The 22961-nt window shown below is 44.0% G+C and overlaps 2 protein-coding genes and 1 long non-coding RNA gene across 14 annotated transcripts; 2 read left to right on the forward strand and 1 right to left on the reverse strand.

The window, feature by feature from the left end:
* The first annotated feature begins 989 nt into the window (after positions 1-989).
* LOC110181603 (putative ATP-dependent RNA helicase DHX57) lies at positions 990-5311 on the forward strand. The gene is made up of 4 exons (XM_020949398.2): positions 990-1170; positions 1240-3302; positions 3375-4336; positions 4392-5311. The coding sequence occupies exons 1-4, from the start codon at positions 1103-1105 to the stop codon at positions 5157-5159; spliced, it is 3861 nt and encodes a 1286-aa protein (XP_020805057.2). The 5' UTR covers positions 990-1102; the 3' UTR covers positions 5160-5311.
* A 281-nt stretch (positions 5312-5592) lies between these two features.
* On the reverse strand, positions 5593-13232 carry LOC110181606 (uncharacterized). Its single transcript, XR_015272378.1, has 5 exons — positions 9949-13232; positions 9331-9652; positions 7418-7901; positions 7076-7357; positions 5593-6998 (listed from the first exon to the last, which is right to left on the reverse strand). It is a non-coding gene; the product is annotated as an uncharacterized LOC110181606 (long non-coding RNA).
* On the forward strand, positions 9540-22812 carry Ork1 (open rectifier K[+] channel 1). 12 transcript variants are annotated; one of them, XM_086835860.1, is made up of 8 exons: positions 10455-10592; positions 15034-15182; positions 18389-18690; positions 18760-19011; positions 19077-19180; positions 19333-19480; positions 19960-20035; positions 20265-22812. In XM_086835860.1, the coding sequence occupies exon 8, from the start codon at positions 20331-20333 to the stop codon at positions 22371-22373; it is 2043 nt and encodes a 680-aa protein (XP_086691986.1). In that variant the 5' UTR covers positions 10455-10592; positions 15034-15182; positions 18389-18690; positions 18760-19011; positions 19077-19180; positions 19333-19480; positions 19960-20035; positions 20265-20330; the 3' UTR covers positions 22374-22812. The 12 variants fall into 12 exon arrangements, with proteins under 12 accessions (XP_086691984.1, XP_086691979.1, XP_086691980.1 ...); XM_086835858.1 differs by lacking the exons at positions 10455-10592; positions 19333-19480 and adding an exon at positions 9540-9790; XM_086835853.1 differs by lacking the exons at positions 10455-10592; positions 19960-20035 and adding an exon at positions 9561-9685.
* The last annotated feature ends 149 nt before the right edge of the window (positions 22813-22961 follow it).

The raw sequence follows: 22961 nt of genomic DNA on the forward strand, positions 1-22961 counted from the left end.
AATGTTAGTATGTTTACTTAACACAAAATATCACTAGAAATATGATTTCTTTATGGATTTCTATACCATTGCTGGGTAAATAATTATAATCAGAAGTTAAAACAACATCAAATCGGACGATAGTAATAGCTGCCATAGGATTGGTAGAAGTAAAGGAAAATGCAAACCTGCAACTATAAAACTGTCAATATATGTTTAAATAATTGTAATAAATGTAATGACATTACTTTGTTGTTTTTAAAAATATTTGTTTATATTTTGTGTTATATTAGACATTTCAGGTATGATATAATTACCGTATACTATTTCATAGTTATGTGTTGATATCAAAATGTATAGTCATATTTAGATATCTCTTGTTAGTTATTTTTCCTTGATCAAAATGTATTGATTCTTACTGCTCCAATTGCAATCTGCAAAGATATTTATGTACATATGTAGCCTCCAATATTTTTAAATATCAAAAGCTTTCGGTGTGGCGCCAAGTTTCACTTCCACCCACAACCATTGCTGGCATTTCTGGCCAAAACCAACACGGTCTAGAGGTGGAGAACTATCGATAGTCGTCGCCATCGATAGTGAGCGATTATTTTTCTCAAACCGTCGATAGTACTATCGGTAGTGTTATGCTTTTGAATTTTTAGATGTAAAAAAAGCTATAAAATGAAATTTGAACAAAACTTTATTATATTTTTAACTCTTTAAAAATAAAAAATTAATTAATTTATTTATTTTTTTGATTAGGGATTGTATAAAAAGTACATCGTCGAACTGTGTATTCGAGCGGAAAAGAAGTACAAAACTAATTCTTTTTTAAAAAGAGCATTAGGAGATTTTTACTTTCAGCTATACTTTAGCTTTTCACTATATTTTGGCGTTCCACTTTCAACTTTATTTTTTCTGTGATGTGATAAGCCGCGTGCAAAACTATCGATAGTGCAGGGCTGCCATCGATGGCGGTGCGATAGCGCCAAACCATCGATAGTGTCGATAGTGCCATCGATAGCTCTCCACCTGTAACACGGTCACACTAACGTTCGGCGTTTTGTTGTGAAATTTACCTGACTTACCTTACCTCGCCTTACCCCCCCAAACCGTGGACATGGATGAATCCTCGCGCCAGCACATGGACGACTGCTTCCTGCGCAGCCCCAGCGACGTGCGGACCACGTGAGTGGAGTACTTTTAACCTCTTATAAGCCGATCCACTTAACGTCACCCACGAATCTCTTGTCACAGCAACGTGCCCGCAGCACCCAAGTCCCAGGCGGACAACAAGTCGCGCAAGACGGAGCTGCATGTCCTCCGGCTAAACGACGAAAGCCGCCAGATGACCATGGATACGCTGCGCACCATCCACGGGCCGGACTTCAAGCTGGACGATATCAGCAAGTACAAGGATCGTGGCAGAGGCGGTCACGGGGTAAAGCATTCGTACTGGCAGGATCGCGGCACATTAGTGGTGCAGAGCGTCCAGGGTGTGAGCACTAGCCGCGGTGACAATAGCGATGGAGACCGCCTTCGCCGCTACGCTCTGGCCAAGCTGGAGAACTACGGCTTTCAGGCCGTCCACTGCCTGGAGGCGTACGAGCATTGCTCCGGCGACACAGAGGCCGCTTTGCTGCTGCTCTACCGCCGCTATATGCGTGTGCCGGAAACGGAGCCTACGCATTTGGAGGCGCCTAGCGAAACAGAGCTACTGGACATGCGGGCGGATGAGAAGGAGGCCCTGGAATCTATTTACGACAAGGCGTATGAGGAGCGCGAACGGAACTGCGTGTGGAACCTCAAGTTCCGCATTGATCATCTGCTGGCCCACAGTCCCTCGGAGGTGCGAAAGGCCCGAGAGGCAGTTCTGGCTGCCGCTGCCCAGGCGGAGCTGGACAAGAAGAAGAAGGCGCCGCAACGTTGTCGGAACTTTGATCGCGATGGCACCTGCCGGTTCGGTCCCAAGTGCCGCTTTGCCCACCTGCCACCGCAGCCTACAGAAAAGGAGGCAGCGCCGAAGAAGGGTGACGGCGTCGACGAGAACGACAACGAGCTGTGGTTCCATGTGGAGGTACGCTTCCCGCCCGGCAGTCGATATCCGTACGAGGCACCCTACATCTACCTGAAAACCACCTGCCACGACATACCGCATGAGCTTCGCCTGCGCTATTCCCGTCACCTGTACCGGGAGGCCAGGGAGATCTGCCGCGACGGAATACCCTGTGTGTTTAGCATTTGTGACTTGTTGCAGTCCAACGAGCAGCTAGCCGGACATCTGGACACCGCACCCTTTCCCTCACCAAAGCGCTCGATCTTCCACGACGAACCGGAGGGCGGTGGGCAAGATCTGGATGGCGCCGGTCAACAGGCTCCAAAACCCTCGCACTACGCCCGTGGACAGACATCGCGGAATGATGGTGGCAACCAGCGCAACGCTGAGGCACAAGCGCGTGAGAATCGACGCCTGCTGCAACAGTTTGTGGAGAGGCGAAAGGAGGAGCGGTACCAGAAAGTCATTGATGGCCGGAAACAGCTGCCCGCCTTCGCCGAGATCGAACGTATTCTGGCGCTGATCGAGAGCTCACCGGTGGTGGTAATATCCGGAGAAACGGGCTGCGGCAAAAGTACTCAGGTACCGCAGTTCATCCTGGACAATTGGTTCTTCCGCGCCCTCCAGCTGCCCGCCAAAGAGAATCTTCCCCACGTAGAGATTATATGCACGCAGCCGCGTCGCCTTTCGGCCATTGGAGTGGCGGAGCGAGTGGCTGCCGAGCGTCTGGATCGTATTGGCCAGCTGGTGGGCTACCAGATCCGGCTGGAGAACAAGGTGTCTGCAAGTACGCGACTCAGCTTCTGTACCACTGGCATTTTATTGAGACGCCTAGCCTCGGATCCATTACTGGGCAGCGTCACGCATGTAATTGTGGACGAGGTGCACGAGCGATCTGAGGAATCGGACTTTCTGCTGCTTATCCTCAAGAATCTGCTGCAGGAGAGGAAGGATCTCAAGGTGATCCTCATGTCGGCTACTCTAAATGCCGCTCTCTTCTCCGATTACTTTGGTGGAGCGCCCGTGCTGGATATTCCGGGTCGCACCTTTCCCGTGCAGCAGCTCTTCCTGGAGGACATTCTGGATATGAGCGGCTTTGTTATGGAGTATGACACTAAGTACTGTCGTAAGCTGAAGAAGCAGGAGCAGGACGTGCTGGAAAGAGAGCTGGAGTACGCCGATGTCCAGGCGTCGGGTCAGGCGCCGGGCAAGAAGATCAAAGACGAGAAACTAACTCTGGCCGAAACCTATCAGCGATATGCGGGTAAGTGATGGTCAGAGAGCATCCTGTCCCAAAAAAAATTCGCTATATCCTCTATCCTTTATCCTTTCTTAGAATACAGCAAGCCGACGTGCAAGAGCATCTACCTGATGGAGCCGATGACCATTAATCCAGAGCTTATCGAGTCCGTGCTCAAGTACATTGTCGAAGGCTCCCACGACTGGCCCCGCGAGGGCACCATCCTCATCTTTTTGCCCGGTTTTGGAGAGATCCAAACCGTGCATGATTCCCTTCTGGATCACGCACTCTTTTCGCCCCGCGCCGGCAAGTTCATCCTGGTGCCGTTGCACTCATCGCTGTCGGGCGAGGATCAGTCGCTGGTCTTCAAGAAGGCACCGCCTGGCAAGCGAAAGATTGTCCTCAGCACGAATATAGCGGAAACCTCGGTGACCATCGACGACTGTGTGTTCGTGGTGGACTGCGGCCTGATGAAGGAGAAGTGTTTCGATTCAAATCGCAACATGGAGTCGCTGGATCTGGTCTGGGTCTCCCGGGCGAATGCCAAGCAGCGCAAGGGTCGAGCCGGTCGTGTGATGCCCGGTGTGTGCATCCATTTGTACACCAGTTACCGCTACAGTCACCACATCCTGGGCCAACCGGTGCCAGAGATCCAGCGAGTGCCGCTCGAGCAGATTGTGCTTCGCATCAAGACTCTGCAGACGTTCGCCTCCCGAAATACGTTGTCCGTTCTGCTCGAGACTTTGGAGGCGCCCACGGAGGACAGTGTGCTGGGTGCCCTAACCCGATTAAGAGATGTGGGCGCCCTGGATGCCGATGATCAGCTGACGCCGCTGGGTCATCATCTGGCCGCCCTGCCCGTTGACGTGCGTATAGGAAAGCTTATGCTGTACGGAGCTATCTTCCAATGTCTGGACAGTGTGCTGACCATTGCCGCCTGCCTGAGCAACAAGTCACCGTTTGTGAGTCCAATGAACAAGCGAATGGAGGCGGATAGGTGCAAACGAATGTTTGCCATCGGAAACAGCGATCACCTCACCGTGCTGAATGCGTACAGGGTGAGTTTCTACTATCTTTCAATCCCTCCACCTTCTAATCTCTTATCCCAAACAGAAATGGCTTGATGTGGCACGGAGGGGAAACTTTGCGGCCAGCAGAAACTATGCCAGCGAACACTTCCTGTCGCTGAACACGCTAGAAACCATAGCCGACCTCAAGTATCAGTACCTGGAACTGCTCGTCTCCATTGGGTTTGTGCCCATCGACGTGCCTCGGAGGCGTAAGAATGCCAGTGATAATATACTACAACTTACTGGCGTAGAGCAGAATCACAACGGTGACAATAACCGCCTGTTGACCTCTCTCCTCTGCGCCGCCCTCTATCCCAATATTGTGAAGATTATGACGCCGGAACGTGTCTATGTCCAGACTGCAGGCGGTGCCGTGCCGCGTGAGCCGAGTCATCAGGATCTGCGCTTTAAGACGCGCGGCGACGGTTATGTGAAGATCCATCCTTCCTCAGTCAACTCGCAGGTGTCTGTCTTCCAGGCACCCTTCCTCGTCTACCAGGAGAAAGTGCGCACCAGTGCCATCTACATACGGGACTGTTCGATGCTGCCGCTCATTGCAATGGTTCTCTTTGCCGGCAGTGATTTTAAGGTGGAGCTGCACGACGGCGATTTCCTCTTTCTGTTAGAGAGCGGTTGGATCATACTAAAGGCTCACGACCTCGAGACTGCCGAGATGGTGCAATGCCTGCGGGCGGAGCTGATCAAGCTGTTGGAGGAGAAGATACGGGATCCGTGCCTCAATCTGTTGCACCACAAGAACGGTTGTCGAATGATTGGCAACATAGTTCATTTGATAAGCAAAAATAGCTGAAAGTCCTTGTCTGTTCTATAAATCGTTTGTATATTTTGTATTATAGCTGTTATAGCCGATATTTAAAATGATTTATCTGATATATATACGAAGATATACGCCAAAACGAGAGCAATAATACACACCGAAAATGAAGGCTTTAAAAATGTAAATCAAAGGAGTATTTTTTAAAGGCGGGTTTAAATTAGATTTTTGGTTAAGATTTTCAAAGCTTTTATAATGAACTCCCCTTTTCGTTTGCTATTTATTTCAACTGATTAATCTCATTATGTTATTAATTTCAATTGAATTCCGTTCTATGATGATGGATTACTATGCTATCTATCAAGTGATGAAAGCTATTTACTTTGATTCAATTACAGACAAGCGGAATGCAGTAAATTTTGAAGTGATTGATGGGTAATCCATGTGGAATGTACACAATGACTAATAATTATATCAAGAAAGGAAGGTTTTATATTATATCTTGAACAAAATATCGAACTCAATATCGTATTTAAAGTATAGTAAGCTTTGATATATTACAAAATATGGCACTTAAAAATATAAAATCAAACTTATTGATTACATTTTTAATATTTTGTGTTATTCCTACCAGGAAAAATCATCTAAATGGTTTTGTTTCACTTCCTGTAACACATTTTATAAGCAAATGGAGTTTTTTTTACATTTCTAAAATGTATATTTAAGTAATGACTATAAAGTTTACACATCAATCCATCCATCACCACTATAATTGATTGAGGCGCCCGAAATCATCACCAGCAGATGTCATGCGTACATTCCAACTCAACTAACCTATTCACGATCCAATCGGCGACTTGCAAGACAGAGACCCATGAATCGTCGGGAAATACCTTCCGTGGGCCCCGGTGGCCAGGTATCCCATCAATTACAATTCATTTAAATTTATTTAAATACACTTGGATTTGTGGCGGCCACTTTGCGGTGACAGGAGGCGAACCACAAGGAGGAGCTGTTCGGTTCCGTCGATACATCAAAGCTGGCTGGCTAGCGGCGTAATTAATTATGCTTATCAACTTGGGCTAATGCGACTAATGAATCAGTTGCCAATTTAAATAGGAGTCTCTGTGGGCCTTGACTGTGCTGCTCACTCTCCGGATCTCTCTCTGTATAAAGAAAAAATCTCGCACTTTTCGCGATATACATATGAATATATGTACAATCATATACATATAGCTTATCTTTCCAATTAAAGGCTCCACTGATCGAACACAAATGGGATATTTTAGCACCTCGTTGAGTTGTATTTGCCCGCTCTGATTTGAGGAGCAAACTCAGTTGTTTGAGGTACTACGATCTATGACGTGAAAGATATTATAATACGCAGAGTTCAGGGAGATCTAGGAACACTGGGAAAAATAAATTTAAATCGATCGAATAGGGAATAAATTAAAATAAAGAAAATATAAATACTAAACTTGAATCTCTGATAAGTACAACTTAATTATAGTTCCCAGTTTACTCTTCATTTTAGTTACTTTTTTAAATATTCCATCATATACATATGTATATTTTCAGAGTATACTTGGGGCACTTAGGTAAGTCATCGTCCGCATCATCAAATTCCAGGTGTCATGGCCAAACCACTGCTCCAAATTCTCACTCTCCTCAATTCTCCCCATTGAGATCGTGAGTTTTACTTTTTTTGCGCTAATGCTAAAGCTTCGCTTACTCTTATCCAAAGGCGAAGCACTCGAGGCGGGCTTGTTATCAACACTATCATTGTCACTGGCGATGCCCCCGGGTGGCTATCTCCGTGTGCTCTCCGGGGAGCTTTCTCCTCTCGCAAAATCAAAATCGATCAGTGGGTAGACTCTATATAGAATGTGGAGCAGAGGAAAATAAACGGAGGCGATAACTCAACTCTGATGTTGATGATCATGAGTACTTGCCCTGCTCTCGTTCGCGTTCTTCCCATTTGGAATCACTTCGGTTCGGCGTCGCCCGTTTGCAGTGATTGCACCTGCACGGTGGGCCATAAGGTTCTTTAGACTTTTGTCTATATACTGATCTATATAAATCTTCTGGTTAAATTAGTTACATCTTCTTAGGTTGTTTTTCTTTAAAGCTCCTGATCCTGATAGTAGTTTTAGCAGGATAAGAGAGGCTCATCTTGCTAGGAAGACTTGTACAAATTATATTTCGAGGATTTGATTTTCGGATATAACCCATACCTGCAATATAAAATATAATTTTAGATACCATTTATCAGTGAGGAAAATTTACAAAGTTACCTCCCAAGTGTCGTAATATATTTCCTATGGGAACAATGTGGTGTACCTAAAGCCCCTCCACAAGAACTCCAGACCTCCAAGACCTCACTTGGTAATCAAAAATTTACATTTTTTTCACTGTTGACATTGGCATTGACAGTGAAGACTTTTCACGGTGCCCCAGGATTAGGCCCTGTAAGCTCCCAAGATCAAGGTAAGTCAATTGGAGGGGTGGTTCGGTGGCTTCAGTGGGTGTGACGGTGGGTGGCTCGACGGCTGCCGTTGACTACGTTTAAAGTTTGCGCTATGGTATAGTGCCCGGTGCCTAGTGCCCGTCATAAAGCACTAAAATCCGTAGACAAATCATTTGCGTTCACCGCGATTGTGTGGTGTTATTGTCACAACGCAACGCATAGGTACTAGGTGTGTTCTCTTCTGGGATAGGCCGGGCTCCCACTTAGGTCTGGGTGGGGGTCTCCGGACAAAGTCGTCGGCGGTGGCCAGGCTAACGTCGATCAAATGGAAAAAACAGAGCACACAGTGGTTTGAAATAAGTAACGATTGCCATCTAATATAGGTATAATATTACAAAGATAATGGTTTCTAGTGGTAAGAAATCTATCAATAAGGTATTTATAAGTGAGAATCTAATATGATCAGGAACTAGTTAAAATAAAATTTGATTATCATATATCCATATGTTCCAAAACAAAAGAAATTATTACCTAAAACTTATCCATGACTCGATACTTGATCGCTTTCAGCCCTTTACCTTTTTTGACGTAAAGAAAAATGGGTATGTCAAGACAATATTTTAGGGTTCTATGGAAATATTTATAACAATTTATTTACTTCACTTTCAATCAAGGTTATTAGGGTGTTTGGGAAAGTCACTGTATAACTATGAATCATTGTCTAGCCTGATCAGTTCCTAGGAAAAGAGTCTGTATAATAAATAAATGTATCATACATATAAGTTCAAGGTCAGGTTTGATAAAGCTTTTTAAAAGAACTATCTTATTAAATGTGCAATTAATTCTGGAAATTGGGGGCAATCCGGTTTTATGTCAAGCTAAATAATTGGGGAATATTGCTGATAGAGAAACATTTTAGTTATATATAAATAATTATATATAGATTATAACGCGAAAAAAAAAAATTCTAAGATACTTTGATATACTTATTCGATTAAAAATAAATAATATATGTTTATTAATTTTTATCTAAGAAATAAAATATAAAAAAATGATAAAAAGTAAATTATGATGTTTAGATTATTAAAATTAAATAAAAATTATTAAATAGTATTGTATAGCAAAAAAGGCAACAAAGATAACAATGATTTTTCCTTCAGATTTAACCGTGATCTCATTGAAATCACTTCATCCTTCCAGAGTAATGTACCTTTAAACTATATACAAAGTATAGAAACTACCTTAATATCATAACTAAGCAATAATGAAAAATATATATTTACTTAAGACACTGGTAAATTATTTCAGAAATAAAATATAAGAAGAAATGTATATACCCTTGCAGTGAAAATCATTTATAACTAAGTCAAAAATGCATAAATTTTAAATCTGAAAACTGTTCTGTGTTAGTTTTTATTTAGCTAACAAATCTCCAAACTAAATTTAATATTTTAAGAAATCAAAATTTTTGCCAATATTTTTGGTAAATTTTAACGATTGACCCCTTATAAAATTTGGAAAAAAATTTTAAATATTTTTTTTCGGTCATAGGTTGCTAGATCGACTCGGCAGTTGATGCTGATCAAAAATATATATGGTTTATAGGGTCGGAAATGATTCATTCAATGCGTTTTAAGCTTCTGACTACACTGCAAGGGTATATAATACAATATTAAGGAAATAAAAAGGTTTTATAAACAAAGACCTAAAACAGTGATCTTGTTATTACACTCCACTTACTTGTACTTATTCCTTCCTTCTTTGATTTGTCCCACTGTGCTGGTCCGTATTCCAGTGGTAGCAGTGATTACATGTAGAACACAAAATATATCACTGCTTTTCGCGACGATGGGCTTGTGGGAGTTCCAAGGGGTGGTAGGGGCGTACTTTGTAGTTGCCGTTTGCCAATCGCCGTTTCGACTTGATTTAGTTTTTTGTAGTTATAGTTTAGTTTAGTCAGTGCAGGGATGCGTGATGGTGCGGCGAGGGCGGGGGCTCTCCTTCCAACCACGCACACACACGAGCAGTCAGCGAATGCCGAGTGATTTCGACCTGTCTTATTCTGGAGCTGGCGAAGAGCGAGAACAGCTCAAAAGTGAGTGAGCGCCGGATTAGAGATCTCCCACACACACACACACTTAGAGACGCCGACTGAAGAGTACACGCACACAGACACACGCACGATCAGCAGTTAAAGGAGGTGGGACATTTCGCTTAATACCGCGTTCGCTGTCGCCTCGTTCGCTCCGGTTTAATTTTTTTAGCCGTTTCATACCGTCTACCGTGCGATTCCGAGCTTTTCCCGCTCTGCATTCTCCGCCGTTGCTGCTCTGATTTGTTTTCAAGTGCTATACTCACGGATTTTCGATTCAGTTTCTGTGCCGTGCCGTGTTTTTGCCATGTTTTTGTTGCCAGTCATATGATGGAGGCGTCGCGGTACGTGTCGTAGTGCTCCTTTGCCGCTCCTTCTCCCTTTCCTTCTTCCTTCTCCCCTGCCCTCCTCCTGTGTTGTGCCGCGCAAAAGTGCAGGAATAGAAGGCGACGGCAGAGCCAAGCTGGGCTGAAAAGTCGTCGAAAAAGGCGCGGAGGAAAAGAAACGGAAAGAAGAGCAACTGGAATAGCGGTTCGCGGACAGGGCAGGGCAGCGACGCCGACGGCGACGCCAGCGCCGGCAGAGACTGGGAACAGACGTGAGCTTGGAGCGTTCCATTTAAATCAGAACGGTTACGGGAACCGAGAAGCGACGGAGCGACGTCACCGCCGCCGTCACCGTTAACAAAAAGTGTCAACCGAGTGCCTGCAGTGCTTCAATTCAGCGTGCGCCGCTTAACGGTAACGGTCCTGCAACGCGATCGCTCAGTTCTCTTTTGAATATTTCGCAATTTTATTCCCTACTTGCCACACACGCTCGCTCGTCCGACTCAAACACCCGAAGGAGTCCGAAGAAACATAACGGTGCGTTTGGAGTGTTTTTTTTTTTCAACCAACATTATTGAGTGCGGGTATGTTCTGAGAGTGCAACTGGAAGGAATAAGTGAAGGAACGCAGAAATCGGAGCGGATATCAAAGTGAATTTTTAATATATTAATTAATTTAATTATTTAAGAACAAAGTACTGAGTGATCGCAGTTCACTGAAGTGCAGACATTATCGCCATCCGTGCTGTTGTTGTTTTTGTTATTCTTGTTGTTGTGGTCACCTTGTTTTTTTGGTCCGCGTCTTATCTGAGTGGGACACGAAGAGTGTCCGAAACGGACAGTTAATTGCACGTCGCGAATTTTAAATCGAAAACGGACAGCGATTACGTAGCCCACAGATTAAAGTTCATAGTTCTCCTGTAGGAAAAATCTAGGAAATATTTGTGTGTTTTATTGCGATAATATTGGAAGAAGTATTATCCTTTTAAATGTCAGATAGTCATCAAAATTAGGCAAAGTGAATATTAAATTAAATTTTTTTCTCTTTCTCCTTCTCTTTATATTTCGAATGTATTTCAAAGTCCCTCCTTAAACTTTAGACTTTGCTGATGAAAATCTTAATAATATGAGTTCATATTAAAAGTAGTTTTTTCTTAATGGCCTTTTTCACTATTTAATTAATTAAAATATTTACAAAATTAGCGGCACTTTAAAAACATGAACATTATTTTCAAATTAAGGACATTTCAGTTTTTGTTTTGTATTAAGCCCTAAGCTTTCCAGCTTTTTTTCCCAGTGCTTGCTCTTAATCCGATCAATCAATCTGTGCCATACACCACCGCCCAGTATCTGTATCTGTGTATCTGTAGCATGAATGAAACGATCTGCTGAATGCATTTAATTAACGAAATTGTTTTGCTAGGCAAAAGTGTTTGCTTAACTGTTGTTGCCATATGCAAAATTCAATACAAACACGCTCGCACCCAAGTGGAATTAACCGTTAGCCGGAGCTATAACGGTTTGTTATCGATCAGTCGATTGGCAAGCAGTCAGGCAGGGCTCAAGGCGTCTTGCGGTTGTTTTAGGCTTATTACCGCTTATTGCCCCACCGCCTTCATCCATCATATAGCGAGCGTTTTTTCGGCATTTGTTTATAAACAAACATGGTAACAGAGCCGGGAAGTGATCCTCCTTAGTCCGTCAATCAGTCAGGCAGGCAGTAAGTCAGTCAGTTAGTCGGTTAGTCAGTTAGTCAGTCAGTCAATCAGTTACCCAGTTGGTGGGGTAAGGTGTTGGATATCGCAATCATCGATTCATGTGACCGAATGACTAACAATTAAGCTTCTTTAATACGCACCAGCTACTAGGGAATACGCATTACCAAGAACTCTTCCCTATCATATATCATGAAATTGGTAGTGACTTCCTTGCAAAGTTTAAGCTTGTCACTCTCCTAACGACGGCTTGGGTTAAAATTTGTTAAAGCAAGCACTCCTTGGGGATTAAAGAAAGACCATCTCCATTATTCATATCGTGTTGAACTTGATTTCCCATCTTATTTATTTGTCTAGCAAAAGAATTTCAAACTGTTAGTTATTAATTGCCGTGTTTAGCTCTGGGCTCTGACGCGTAGTCTTATCAACTAAGAAGTAGGAGTACCAAAAGTACTAAGACTATGAATCGTCATAGACAGCCACAGAGGGAGACGCGACAAGAGACATTGATAGATCACAATTCAATTAATCATCGCTTCGACTGGCTTGTAAAACAATGTCATCATTAGCAACCAATAGCCTCATCAGCCAGAGACGTATGTAGGCCTGTCTGGTATTTCCACCCAGATTTTCAGACTCCACATGGAGAGACAATGCCTGCGATTCTTGTTCCTTTTCACTGAGATTTTCCTCCTCGCCTTGGTTTTTATTATTTATTTTTATTTTTTGCTCGTTCCGGAGCAAGTGAGAAATAAAGCACGGCTCTTGACGCTCGACAACTTTTGCGATTATTTACTAAACGTGTTCATTTTGCAGTCGCCGCTATTTATTATCGATTATACGACTATTTAGCGTCGGTATATGTAAATATTTTTGTATTTAATAATTTTGTTTCACATAATATACGACGATATTGTACAAACATATCTATGGTGACTGCATAAGAGGGTCAGAGTTAATGAGTGAGGCTCTGATCTCCTTCAATCAGTTTCACAACGAGATCGATCAACTGATCAGCCGGATCAATCCATCGATCCTTTGCCCCTCGATCTTAATTTCGATGCACGGTCGCCATTAAATGGAGTCTGTTGGTTATCAATTAGTAAACGATTTTATTGTCATATTAAATGTTCTGTTGTCTACACTCCACTTGACGTCAAACATTGACTTGATTCATTTACATGATCATCGAATGTTTATCATTGTCATTATTGTTTTCTTTTGTGATTTGGGTTCGACTCAGGGTTCGGCTTGATAAAGATTGGGTCCATTTTATGGATTTACGACATGGGGCGTGGGTGAGCGCGAAATTTTAATGTTTATGCCCCGAAGGTCTTTTAAGGTGAAAAATAGAGGTATAAGTGGGTTTTCAATAGGGAAAATAGGTTCACTATTTCTAAAAGAAACTCAAAAATGTAATTTATTAAATCAACATGAAAGATTTTCCTAATCAAAGATGTTATCCCTTTAATTTCCAAATTTCCGCAAAGCTTTTTCGTCAGAAATTTCCACTAGCAAAGAATTCCATCGGGGGCAAGCCCACAAAAAACCAAAACCCCAAAAAAAGCGTTAAAAAGATCGTTTGGCAATACAAAGCGTCATCGAAATGTTTGTTCGGAATAAATAAAAACATAAAGAAAAAAAGGAAACACAATAAATGAAAAGACTTCCATTGAACGGCGTCATCATCGCCAGTTAGTGCTCGAGGAACGCGCCCAATAGACGCCAATTTTTTAGTTTTTATTTGTTAACAAAATTATTGTAGAAGCAACGAGGCAATGCAAGAAAAACAACACTTACTTCATAGATAATTTAATAAAAAATAATTATACAATAAAGAACCCTGATAATAATAATTAAAACAGCTAAGAATCGTTATCAGCGGCGAACACTTGACTAGCGAACATCGGGAATAAACAATTCCAAATTGTTTCAATGTAATCAAGCGTGTAATGAGAAGAGTCTTTATCGATATAGATACGTCGGAGGTACAAAATAAATACAATCTATTAGAGATTAGTTGTCGATGCACGTGAGAATCTTGTGAGCGGGGGATTCCACCTGGTAGGACTTGTAGGAGGAGGTTCCACACACGAACTACCCCAACATGAACTCATTAGGGGCGAACACAGCAACGTCTTTATCTTTATGATACTGTAAGAACCTCCAGTGCCGATGACTTAAGCGTTTATCTTTACGATATGGTAAGAACTTTCACCATCATCAATTGCCCATTAGCAACCAATCAGTTGCCTGACTAATGCTCTTTATGATTTGGTAATAACTTTAACCAATAGTCTTTGAGGTACTTTCATTATAAAATGAAATATTTCAGAAGTCTTACGACTGCGCCTCAATGGTATAACATCTTTATTATGTTTTTCCTACTTAAGAACTCTAATCATTAGCTAATGACTAAAGCTAAACACTCCAAACATTTGACACCTGCTTTAAGTTTTAGTTTTCTTTTTGGATTTTGGTTTTGTCAACTTTTTATTAGCTTTTCTCTTTTTTTTTTGCATTCGCGATCGCTAATTGGCATTGCGGCACATCGGTTGACACCCACAGCAGTCCCGGGACTCCTCTGACCCCCTCTGATCCCCAGACACCAGTGCTTGTGTGTCCGGAGATAAGACACCCGGGAACGCTGCTGGGAAGAGGGCGACGTCTGCGGCGGTCGCTAATCGTTAGCGGACTGCAAAGTCGTGGAAAATTAGCAGCAATGGCCCCGCGGCGGTCCAACCCATAGGGAGATATGATTAAAAGTGTCAATAGGTGTAAGGGGTAGCTATGACGTTGCCAGCAGCAACTGTGGAGCGATCTAGCCAGGAGAAGATCGTTCCTGACAAGGCGAGCCATATGCTTTTCTCAAAGGAAAACACCAAAGAAAGCTAGACCACCTACATAAGCTCACAAAAAAAGATTAAGTGGCTTAGGATGTTCCTTACTAAAGTCTAATTTCTAGTTCATCTTCAGTTAAAACCCTTAGACATACACATAAGACCCATAAGTTTAGCTGTAGAGCAGCCGAATAGTATTGTACGATATCTGCTCTCACCTATCTAACACCTATGTATATAGAGACAACAACGTTAAGGCAACTGACCAGCCAACACTTGAGCAATCGCAATCAAGCTCCGATTAGCAGCGATACAACCATAAATAACGACAGACAACAAGAAACCACCGGGCCTTCGATTCTGATTCCGATTTCAATTCCGATTTCAATTTTTCCTTAACCTAACCCACCTTTTTTTTGTTTGCCGGCATCCTGGCATCCTTTGTAGCTGTTAGTGTTGTTATCCTTGCAGGTAGATTATGTCGCCAAACCGATGGATCCTGCTGCTCATCTTCTACATATCCTACCTGATGTTTGGTGCGGCCATCTACTATCACATCGAGCACGGCGAGGAGAAGGAGGCACGCGCCGAGGAGCTAAAGGAGCGCATCGAGATCAATGGTGGGTGAGAGCTTTCAAAAACAAAAATTTGAGTCATAAGAAATCCACGTGATATATGGATAAGAGCATGTGATATTCCATCGCGAACCAAACTAAATGATTGCCCACGACTTGCCAAGAAAGTGTAGAGTCTGGTCCCATGTCCGATCCGTTAAACCTTTTCCACCCACTTGATGTTGATGAAATCTGAGGTGTTATAAGATGACCTACTCTCTAATTGGAGTCTTTACCTTTGAATCCTAGGGATAAATTAATGTAGTCATCATAAATGGTAAAGGATTACTTTAGTCTGGTCTAGTCGGGGGAATATACAAGCCGTATATAGATTGCTCTTTAAAAAAATTTGTTAAATGGTAAACATAGACAGACAAGTGAAGCATTTAGCAGCCAATAAAGACTAAATGAAAATAAAGCTCAAAATTCCCTCTTTTTAGAGGGAGTATTGCTAAAATCTTTATGGCAAAACGTGCGTGAATGCTGGAGAAAAGTGTGAGTTTTATAACTGCCACAAGTCTGGGTTAATCAGGGAGATATACTATATCTATATATTATATATAAAATATCTCCTAAGTAGTTGAGACAATTGTCTCCTTTCATCTCAAATAATTTAGGATATCTTATCCATTCTAAGACACCCTAAAATCCACTTTAATCCCACTCAAAACCCACATAGAAACCCTCTCAAAACATCTATATTTCAACCCATACACTCACACACTTAGTTCACGATTATATAGACGCCTAGTCTCGGGATATATTTATTTTTATGCCTCTTCAATTGCAATAAATCCAAATTTAAACAGCACCTAAAATGTGCTAACTATGCGAATAAATAACCCATAAACGCTCTAATTAGTAACCATCGACCCAAGACGTGCGGAAATCGTAACGGCTTTGGATCAAGCAAAGGCTTTCTCGATCTCAACTTGATCAGAGATTAGCAATCACAGTTTGACTGCCCCTAAAAGTAACGTCAGAGATACTATCGATATCGCTGGCTTGTTATATAGGCCTCTTGAGCCCCCAACTAATGCCCTGGATATCCGCAATTGGAACCCGGCACTTGTCATGTCCCTATTTGTATGCATATATAAGCAGGCAGTTAAGTCACCTTAATCACTACCAACCGACTATGGTCAGAACATACCGAAAGTAACAATTGAATTGTTTAAAAGTCGGACAATTGGCTATGACTATATGCCTATGACAAGCCGATGACTTTCAAGTGTCCACAAACATGTGATAATGATGGTATTTAAGCTAGTTGACACCTGATAAGGTAACTCGAACTGGCCAAGCAATGACAATGACACCGCCCAGGGAGGGATCTCCCACCTCAAAGCTAAACATTTTATGGTTTAGGAAAGAGTCTATGATTCAGTATATCGCCTTTGTTTTTTAATAATTTAGTAAGGATTTAATTTTAAGGCTTAACATGCTCGTGATTACTTATTCTATATAAGAATTGAACAAGGTCACCTTGCATTAAGCTCCACGATTTGGAAACTGAATGACAACGTAATTTAGGTGTATTAATTAACACAGAAACTAATCAGACTTATATATTAATTCTTGATCTATTCATACTTGGTAAACATTAAAAACAGGATGTTGAAGAAAGGATTTATGGGAAAAGCCATTATCTAGAAAGTTATCACCTTCAAAACGTATTTATAAGGCCTTTAAAGCTTAAGGAATAGATGGATTGCCAGCGATAAGTATACGACAAGTACTCATAAACCGATTAATACTCTCTTACGATGTTTATTTGATTATTAATCCTACAGCCATCATCATTTATACGTTTCTTCAAGATGCACCTCGACCTCGACCTCGGTGCTGTATGATTTATGCAGTTCTCGCAGATGTCGACTTTAATTCAATTAATTTATCAATTTGTTTGCAACAAACACAAAACTTTTCCGGGGCACCCGGCCACCCCACGCCCCTCAAGTCAATCATCAAGATAATCAGAGTAAATGCCCATCGTGGAATTCATGGAATCCACCCACTGCACAGAGTCGAGAGGACTTACAAGAACTCGAGATAATGATCGACTTCTATGAACAAATTGCCGGCAATCAAGATTCCGGTACCCGGACCACAAAGGCGATTAAACTGTGACTGTGACAGCTGGTGCCCGTTCCGTTCTGTTGTCACTCACTCCGGCGGATTTATGGTGACTATTTGACGTTGCTGGCGAGGCAGTTAATGCCGCCTGAATTGCCCCCAATTGTGTCCCGTTGTGAGTGATGATGAGAGAGTGCAGATCTGAGTGGAATCTCTGCCACCGCATTTATTGAATTATGCAATTCGTTAAAAGATTACCCCAGAGACCTGACGATCCGGGGTTTATTGAATGATTGCAGCCACGGGAACCGTGGTTTCTCGTCTGATGAACTTGGCCATAAAGGTTAGAATAGCCTCGATCTTGACGAGTGTTTGATAACACGCAGGCACGAAGCTGAAGGAGGATCGGAACGGGATCTGTCAGAGATTGAATGAATGGAAAATCAATTCACGTTTTGCTGATAGCCTACAAAGCAATCTTTTTGCTGTTTCCTAATCCGATCCTTGATTTGGTTATATCACAAGCTGATTGAGTAGCTTGTAGATAACCCATTCTATAGATCACTTCGATGTACTTGAAGCTTGAATTTCATGTCTTCCGAGAAGTCAAAACCGGATCAAAGCTCTGAATTTCTGACCTACAGCAAGATGAGGCAGTCTCACGATCTCACAATTTATTTGCCGGATAAACATCTCGCACTGAGCGCATTTCAATCAACCGGAGCAACGTAGTCCGGGTCAGGTCATGATCGTGATTGTGATCGCGATGTGCGATCCAAGCTCATTACGATTAGTGTGTGGACGCGGTGACTACAATTGTTTTAGTGTAAAATATATGGCACTCTGGGGGGTTACCAGTCGGTCGCAGGGAGGGTCACTGTCACTACCTTGTGGCGATCAGTGATCTCGGAAAAACGTAACGGGAGGAAGCGTCGCTACGGAATCAATTTGGACATTTTTTTTGGCCATTGTTGTGCGGCGGAAAGCGGAAAGTGGAAGGTTAGCTTCCGGATCGGTTAGACACGTGAACTATAATGGATTGATCAATTAGATTTAATTTGATTTCACGCCCCATCGGGCATTACATTTATGTGTATTTTTATTTACGTTCCGTTTCGTTTCATCACTTTTTCCAGCCTATCTCCTAGAGGAGCTGTCGGACAAGAATGTGAGCACACAGAATGAGATTCTTGATCGGATCACGGCATATTGCGGCAAGCCGGTCACAGACTATACAAAGGATGAGCATGATATACCATATACCTGGACCTTTTACCATGCCTTCTTCTTTGCCTTCACCGTGTGCTCCACGGTGGGCTATGGTAATATATCGCCGACCACCTTTGCCGGTAGGATGATCATGATTGCATATTCGGTGATTGGGATACCCGTCAATGGAATACTCTTTGCCGGCCTGGGCGAGTACTTTGGACGAACGGTGAGTCGAGATAGATCTTTACCCTGCGAAATGGGAGACTTCATGATTCGTTTTCCCTTCTATTTCCAGTTTGAGGCAATTTACAGACGCTATAAGAAGTACAAGATGTCAACTGATATGCACTATGTGCCGCCACAACTGGGCCTAATTACCACGGTGGTAATTGCCCTGATACCGGGCATAGCTCTCTTTCTGCTCCTGCCATCGTGGGTCTTCACTTACTTTGAAAACTGGCCGTATTCCATTTCGTTGTACTACAGCTATGTGACCACCACAACGATTGGTTTTGGTGACTATGTGCCCACTTTTGGACCCAATCAGGTGAGTTGTTACACCATCAAAATTGTCCTAAGATGACTCTAAACCATAGTTTCTCCCCTTCGTAGCCGCGTGAATTTGGCGGCTGGTTTGTGGTCTATCAAATCTTTGTGATAGTGTGGTTTATCTTCTCCTTGGGCTACCTGGTCATGATTATGACGTTTATAACCCGGTAAGTAGTTGTCCATCGCATGTCCCTTGGGTTTGACTTTCGTTACGTTGCGTGTCCTGCATGCCCTTAACCGAATCTGTATCCCTTCTCTCAATCCAACAAAAACAAAAAACCACATTCCTCCACATTCGGGATACATACGGCATGAACAGGGGATTGCAGAGCAAGAAGCTGGCATATTTGGAGCAGCAGCTGTCCTCCAATCTGAAGGCCACACAGAATCGCATTTGGACGGGCGTCACCAAGGATGTGGGCTATCTACGGCGTATGCTCAATGAGCTGTATATCCTCAAAGTAAAGGTAAACGACGACGATGAACATTGTTTATAGGCCAGCACCAGAATATATGTATATATTAATCAAGGGCTTAATCTTATTCTTATAAAGATAATATAAACTTCATCTAAAACCCAGATCATTCATAGAGTTCTTAGCGGCATAACTATTATATATCATTAATCTAGAAAGAAATATTGATTATCTATTAGAATAACCCTTTAAAATTAATGATAATAATGGGAAATAACTAATGAATCCTTTTTTTAAGATAAACCTAACCCTATATAAATATCCTTCAAGGGATTAACTAACCATGATTAGATATCCAAAATCGCAAAGAGTTATCCCTTTTGTATGTCCTAACAACCCCTTTTAAGTAAATGTCTTACTAAGCGGTATCCACAACTCCGTCACCACGTCCCTGTTGGTCATGTCTTGTTAACCAAGTCAGAGTCCTTGCTTGTCTGATGCTCATGAAGACCCGCTATTCTCCGTTCTAGTTTTGTCGAAAGGGAAATAGAAAGAGGCCGAAGAATAAGGCTCCGGTTGAGCAGAAAAAGAAGAGCCGCCCCAGATGTAAGTAGAACTACAAGGGAAGCTACCCCAACTCCAGTCCCAGTCCCAGATCCAGTGATATATATACATATATAGACAGTGCTAGCCCAGATCAGTCCCACATAAACAGAGAACCCGCTATAACAAAACACTAATACAAAACCCTTCTCTTTACATGTCCAACACCGAACACATCATCACACGCTGATCTGAATACAATGTCCACGAATATGCCATTAATCCCTCTCAGCCCGTGTACACCGACCTAGATATCGCCTATACGCTGCCCCGCTCTGCATCCTGTCCGGAACTCAGTATGTATCGCGTGGAACCGGCTCCCATCCCCAGTCGAAAGCGGGCCTTCTCCGTTTGCGCCGATCTGGCTGCTGCCCAGTTGCAGGAGGCCGGCATTATGGTACACGCCAGCTCCGATACGGAACTAAGCAAGTTGGATCGCGAGAAGACATTCGAAACGGCGGAGGCATACCGTCAGACCACCGATCTGTTGGCCAAGGTGGTCAGTGCCTTGGCAACCGTAAAGCCACCGCCACCGGAACAGGAGGATGCAGCTTTATATGGCGGCTATCACGGCTTCTCCGACTCACAGATTTTGGCCAGCGAATGGTCCTTCTCCACGGTCAATGAGTTCTCCACGTCGCGAAGACCACGGGCCCGTGCCTGCTCCGATTTCAATTTGGAGGCACCGCGCTGGCAGAGCGAGCGACCGCTGCGCTCCAACCAGCACAACGAATGGACGTGGAGTGGGGACAATCAGCAGATCCAGGAGGCCTTCAATCAGCGCTACAAGGGTCAGCAACGACCCAACGGTGCCACGATGGTTCATTTGGAACCGGATGCTTTGGAAGAACAGCTCAAGAAGCCATCTCCAACAGCGGGACGCGTCAAGAAGTTCTCAATGCCAGACGGCCTGCGTCGTTTGTTCCCTTTCCAGAAGAAGCGACCCTCGCAGGATTTGGAGCGCAAATTGTCGGTGGTATCGGTGCCCGAGGGCATTGCTTCACAGCAACAGCCCCGATCACCGCTGGACTACTACAGCAATACGGTCACGGCGGCCTCCAGTCAGTCCTATCTGCGCAACGGTCGTGGGCTGCCGCCTCCCTTCGAGTCGAATGGCAGCTTGGCCAGCACCGGCGGCGGCTTGACCAATTTGGGCTTCCAGCTGGAAGATGGCAGCACCGGTCCAGCGCCAGGAGCAAGCAGCGGAGCCTATCAACGCCGCGCGGCGGCTGGCAAGCGTCGTCGCGAGAGCATCTACACCCAGAATCCGGCTCCGTCGGCACGCCGTGGCAGCATGTATCCACCCACTGCGCATGCCCTGGCCCAGATGCAGATGCGACGCGGCAGTCTGGCCAACAGTGGCTCCGGATCAGCAGCTATGGCAGCAGTGGCCGCTCGTCGCGGCAGCCTCTTCCCAGCCACAGCTGCTGGGTCCGCCTCCTCGGTGGCCTCGGCACCGCGTCGCAGCAGCATTTTCTCGGTGACCTCCGAGAAGGATATGAATGTGCTGGAGCAAACAACCATAGCGGATCTGATTCGTGCCCTGGAGGTGGTCCATACCCATGCTGTGCTGGACGAACAGCAGCAACAACAGGCGGCGGCTACGGCGACCGGCTCCAAGGGTTCTCGCAAGCAGCGCAAGATGGGCAATGCAGGACTGGATCCCCCGCAATTACCGCCCATCCTGTCCCTCTTTGCCGGCGATCAGACCAGATCCTTGCAGGCGGCGGCTGCCAATCGACTTTATGCTCGTCGCTCCACAATTGTAGGCACCATGTCACCCGTTGGAGGAGGAGTAGGAGCAGGTTCCACGGCTAGATCCCTGCTAGAGCCCCCGCCCAGCTATACCGAGAGAGCTGGCATCAACCAGGGCCAGTCTCCGGCCATTTCCGGTCCATCGAACGCCACTTCGGGCCAGAGCAAGTTCCGGCGCCGCTTCAGCGTACGTCCAACGGCTCTGCAGATCCCACCAGGCCAGGCTCCACCACCTGGTGCTAGTTTGGCAGAGCAATCCTTGGCTTCCGCCTCCTCCTCGTCACAATCGGCGCTTCAGCGACGCCTTTCGTTGCGACCGTCTCCGCTGGCACGCGAACTCTCGCCCACCTCACCCACTGGCGGAAGCTCAGTGGTTGGAGGAGCTGTGGGTGGTGTCACCGAAGAGTCTGGGCCAGCTTCGGCACAGCGGCTATTACCGCTGCCAGCAGGCACGAGACCCAGCACCAGTAGCACCCACTCACCGCTCTCGAGGATCGTGCAAATCTCGCAGGCGCAGCGCAAGAGCAGCATGCCCACCACAGGTCCAGGATCACCTCCAGGCAATGGGAGTGGCACCGAGAAGTAGTTAGTTCCCTAATCCATAAGATGTATTGCCAACTCGTATATATTTCCATGTCGAGCGTGATTGCTTAGCTAGCTGTTGATTTTTTTTTGTTTTTTTGCATTCCAAATAGTCGATAAGGCTGCCAAAAGTCCTTAGTTGTTATGATAATGTTACAGTTATACCTTATACGATATATTACCAGTTATCCTAGTGTTACGTACATGTATCTCTCTCTATTGTTATCCTGTATTTATCTGCATATGTATCTGCATACTATTTCATATATATTCCTCTATTTATAGTGCTAAGAAGGGGCTTATGTGAACAAAACAATCCATATCTTTTCCAGAGATCGGACAGGGGTCTCCATTTCGGTTGCAATTCCATTAAGCTCTCTGAGAGTTACTTCCATTCGCCGAACATTTTGTTAAATAATAAAGATAATATGTTAAAACAATAACAATTGACGTATTAATGGGGATTTGGGGTTTGATTTAAATAATTGATTACAAATTCACTCAGAACCTTAAAACGCAGTGAAGGAGTCATTTCCGACCCTATTAATCATATATATTCTTGATCAGCATCAAAAGCCGAGTCGATCTAGCT

This window comes from Drosophila serrata, unplaced genomic scaffold, assembly GCF_035046125.1.
Source record: "Drosophila serrata isolate PLE 108 unplaced genomic scaffold, ASM3504612v1 contig_276, whole genome shotgun sequence".
Lineage (NCBI taxonomy): Eukaryota > Metazoa > Arthropoda > Insecta > Diptera > Drosophilidae > Drosophila > Drosophila serrata.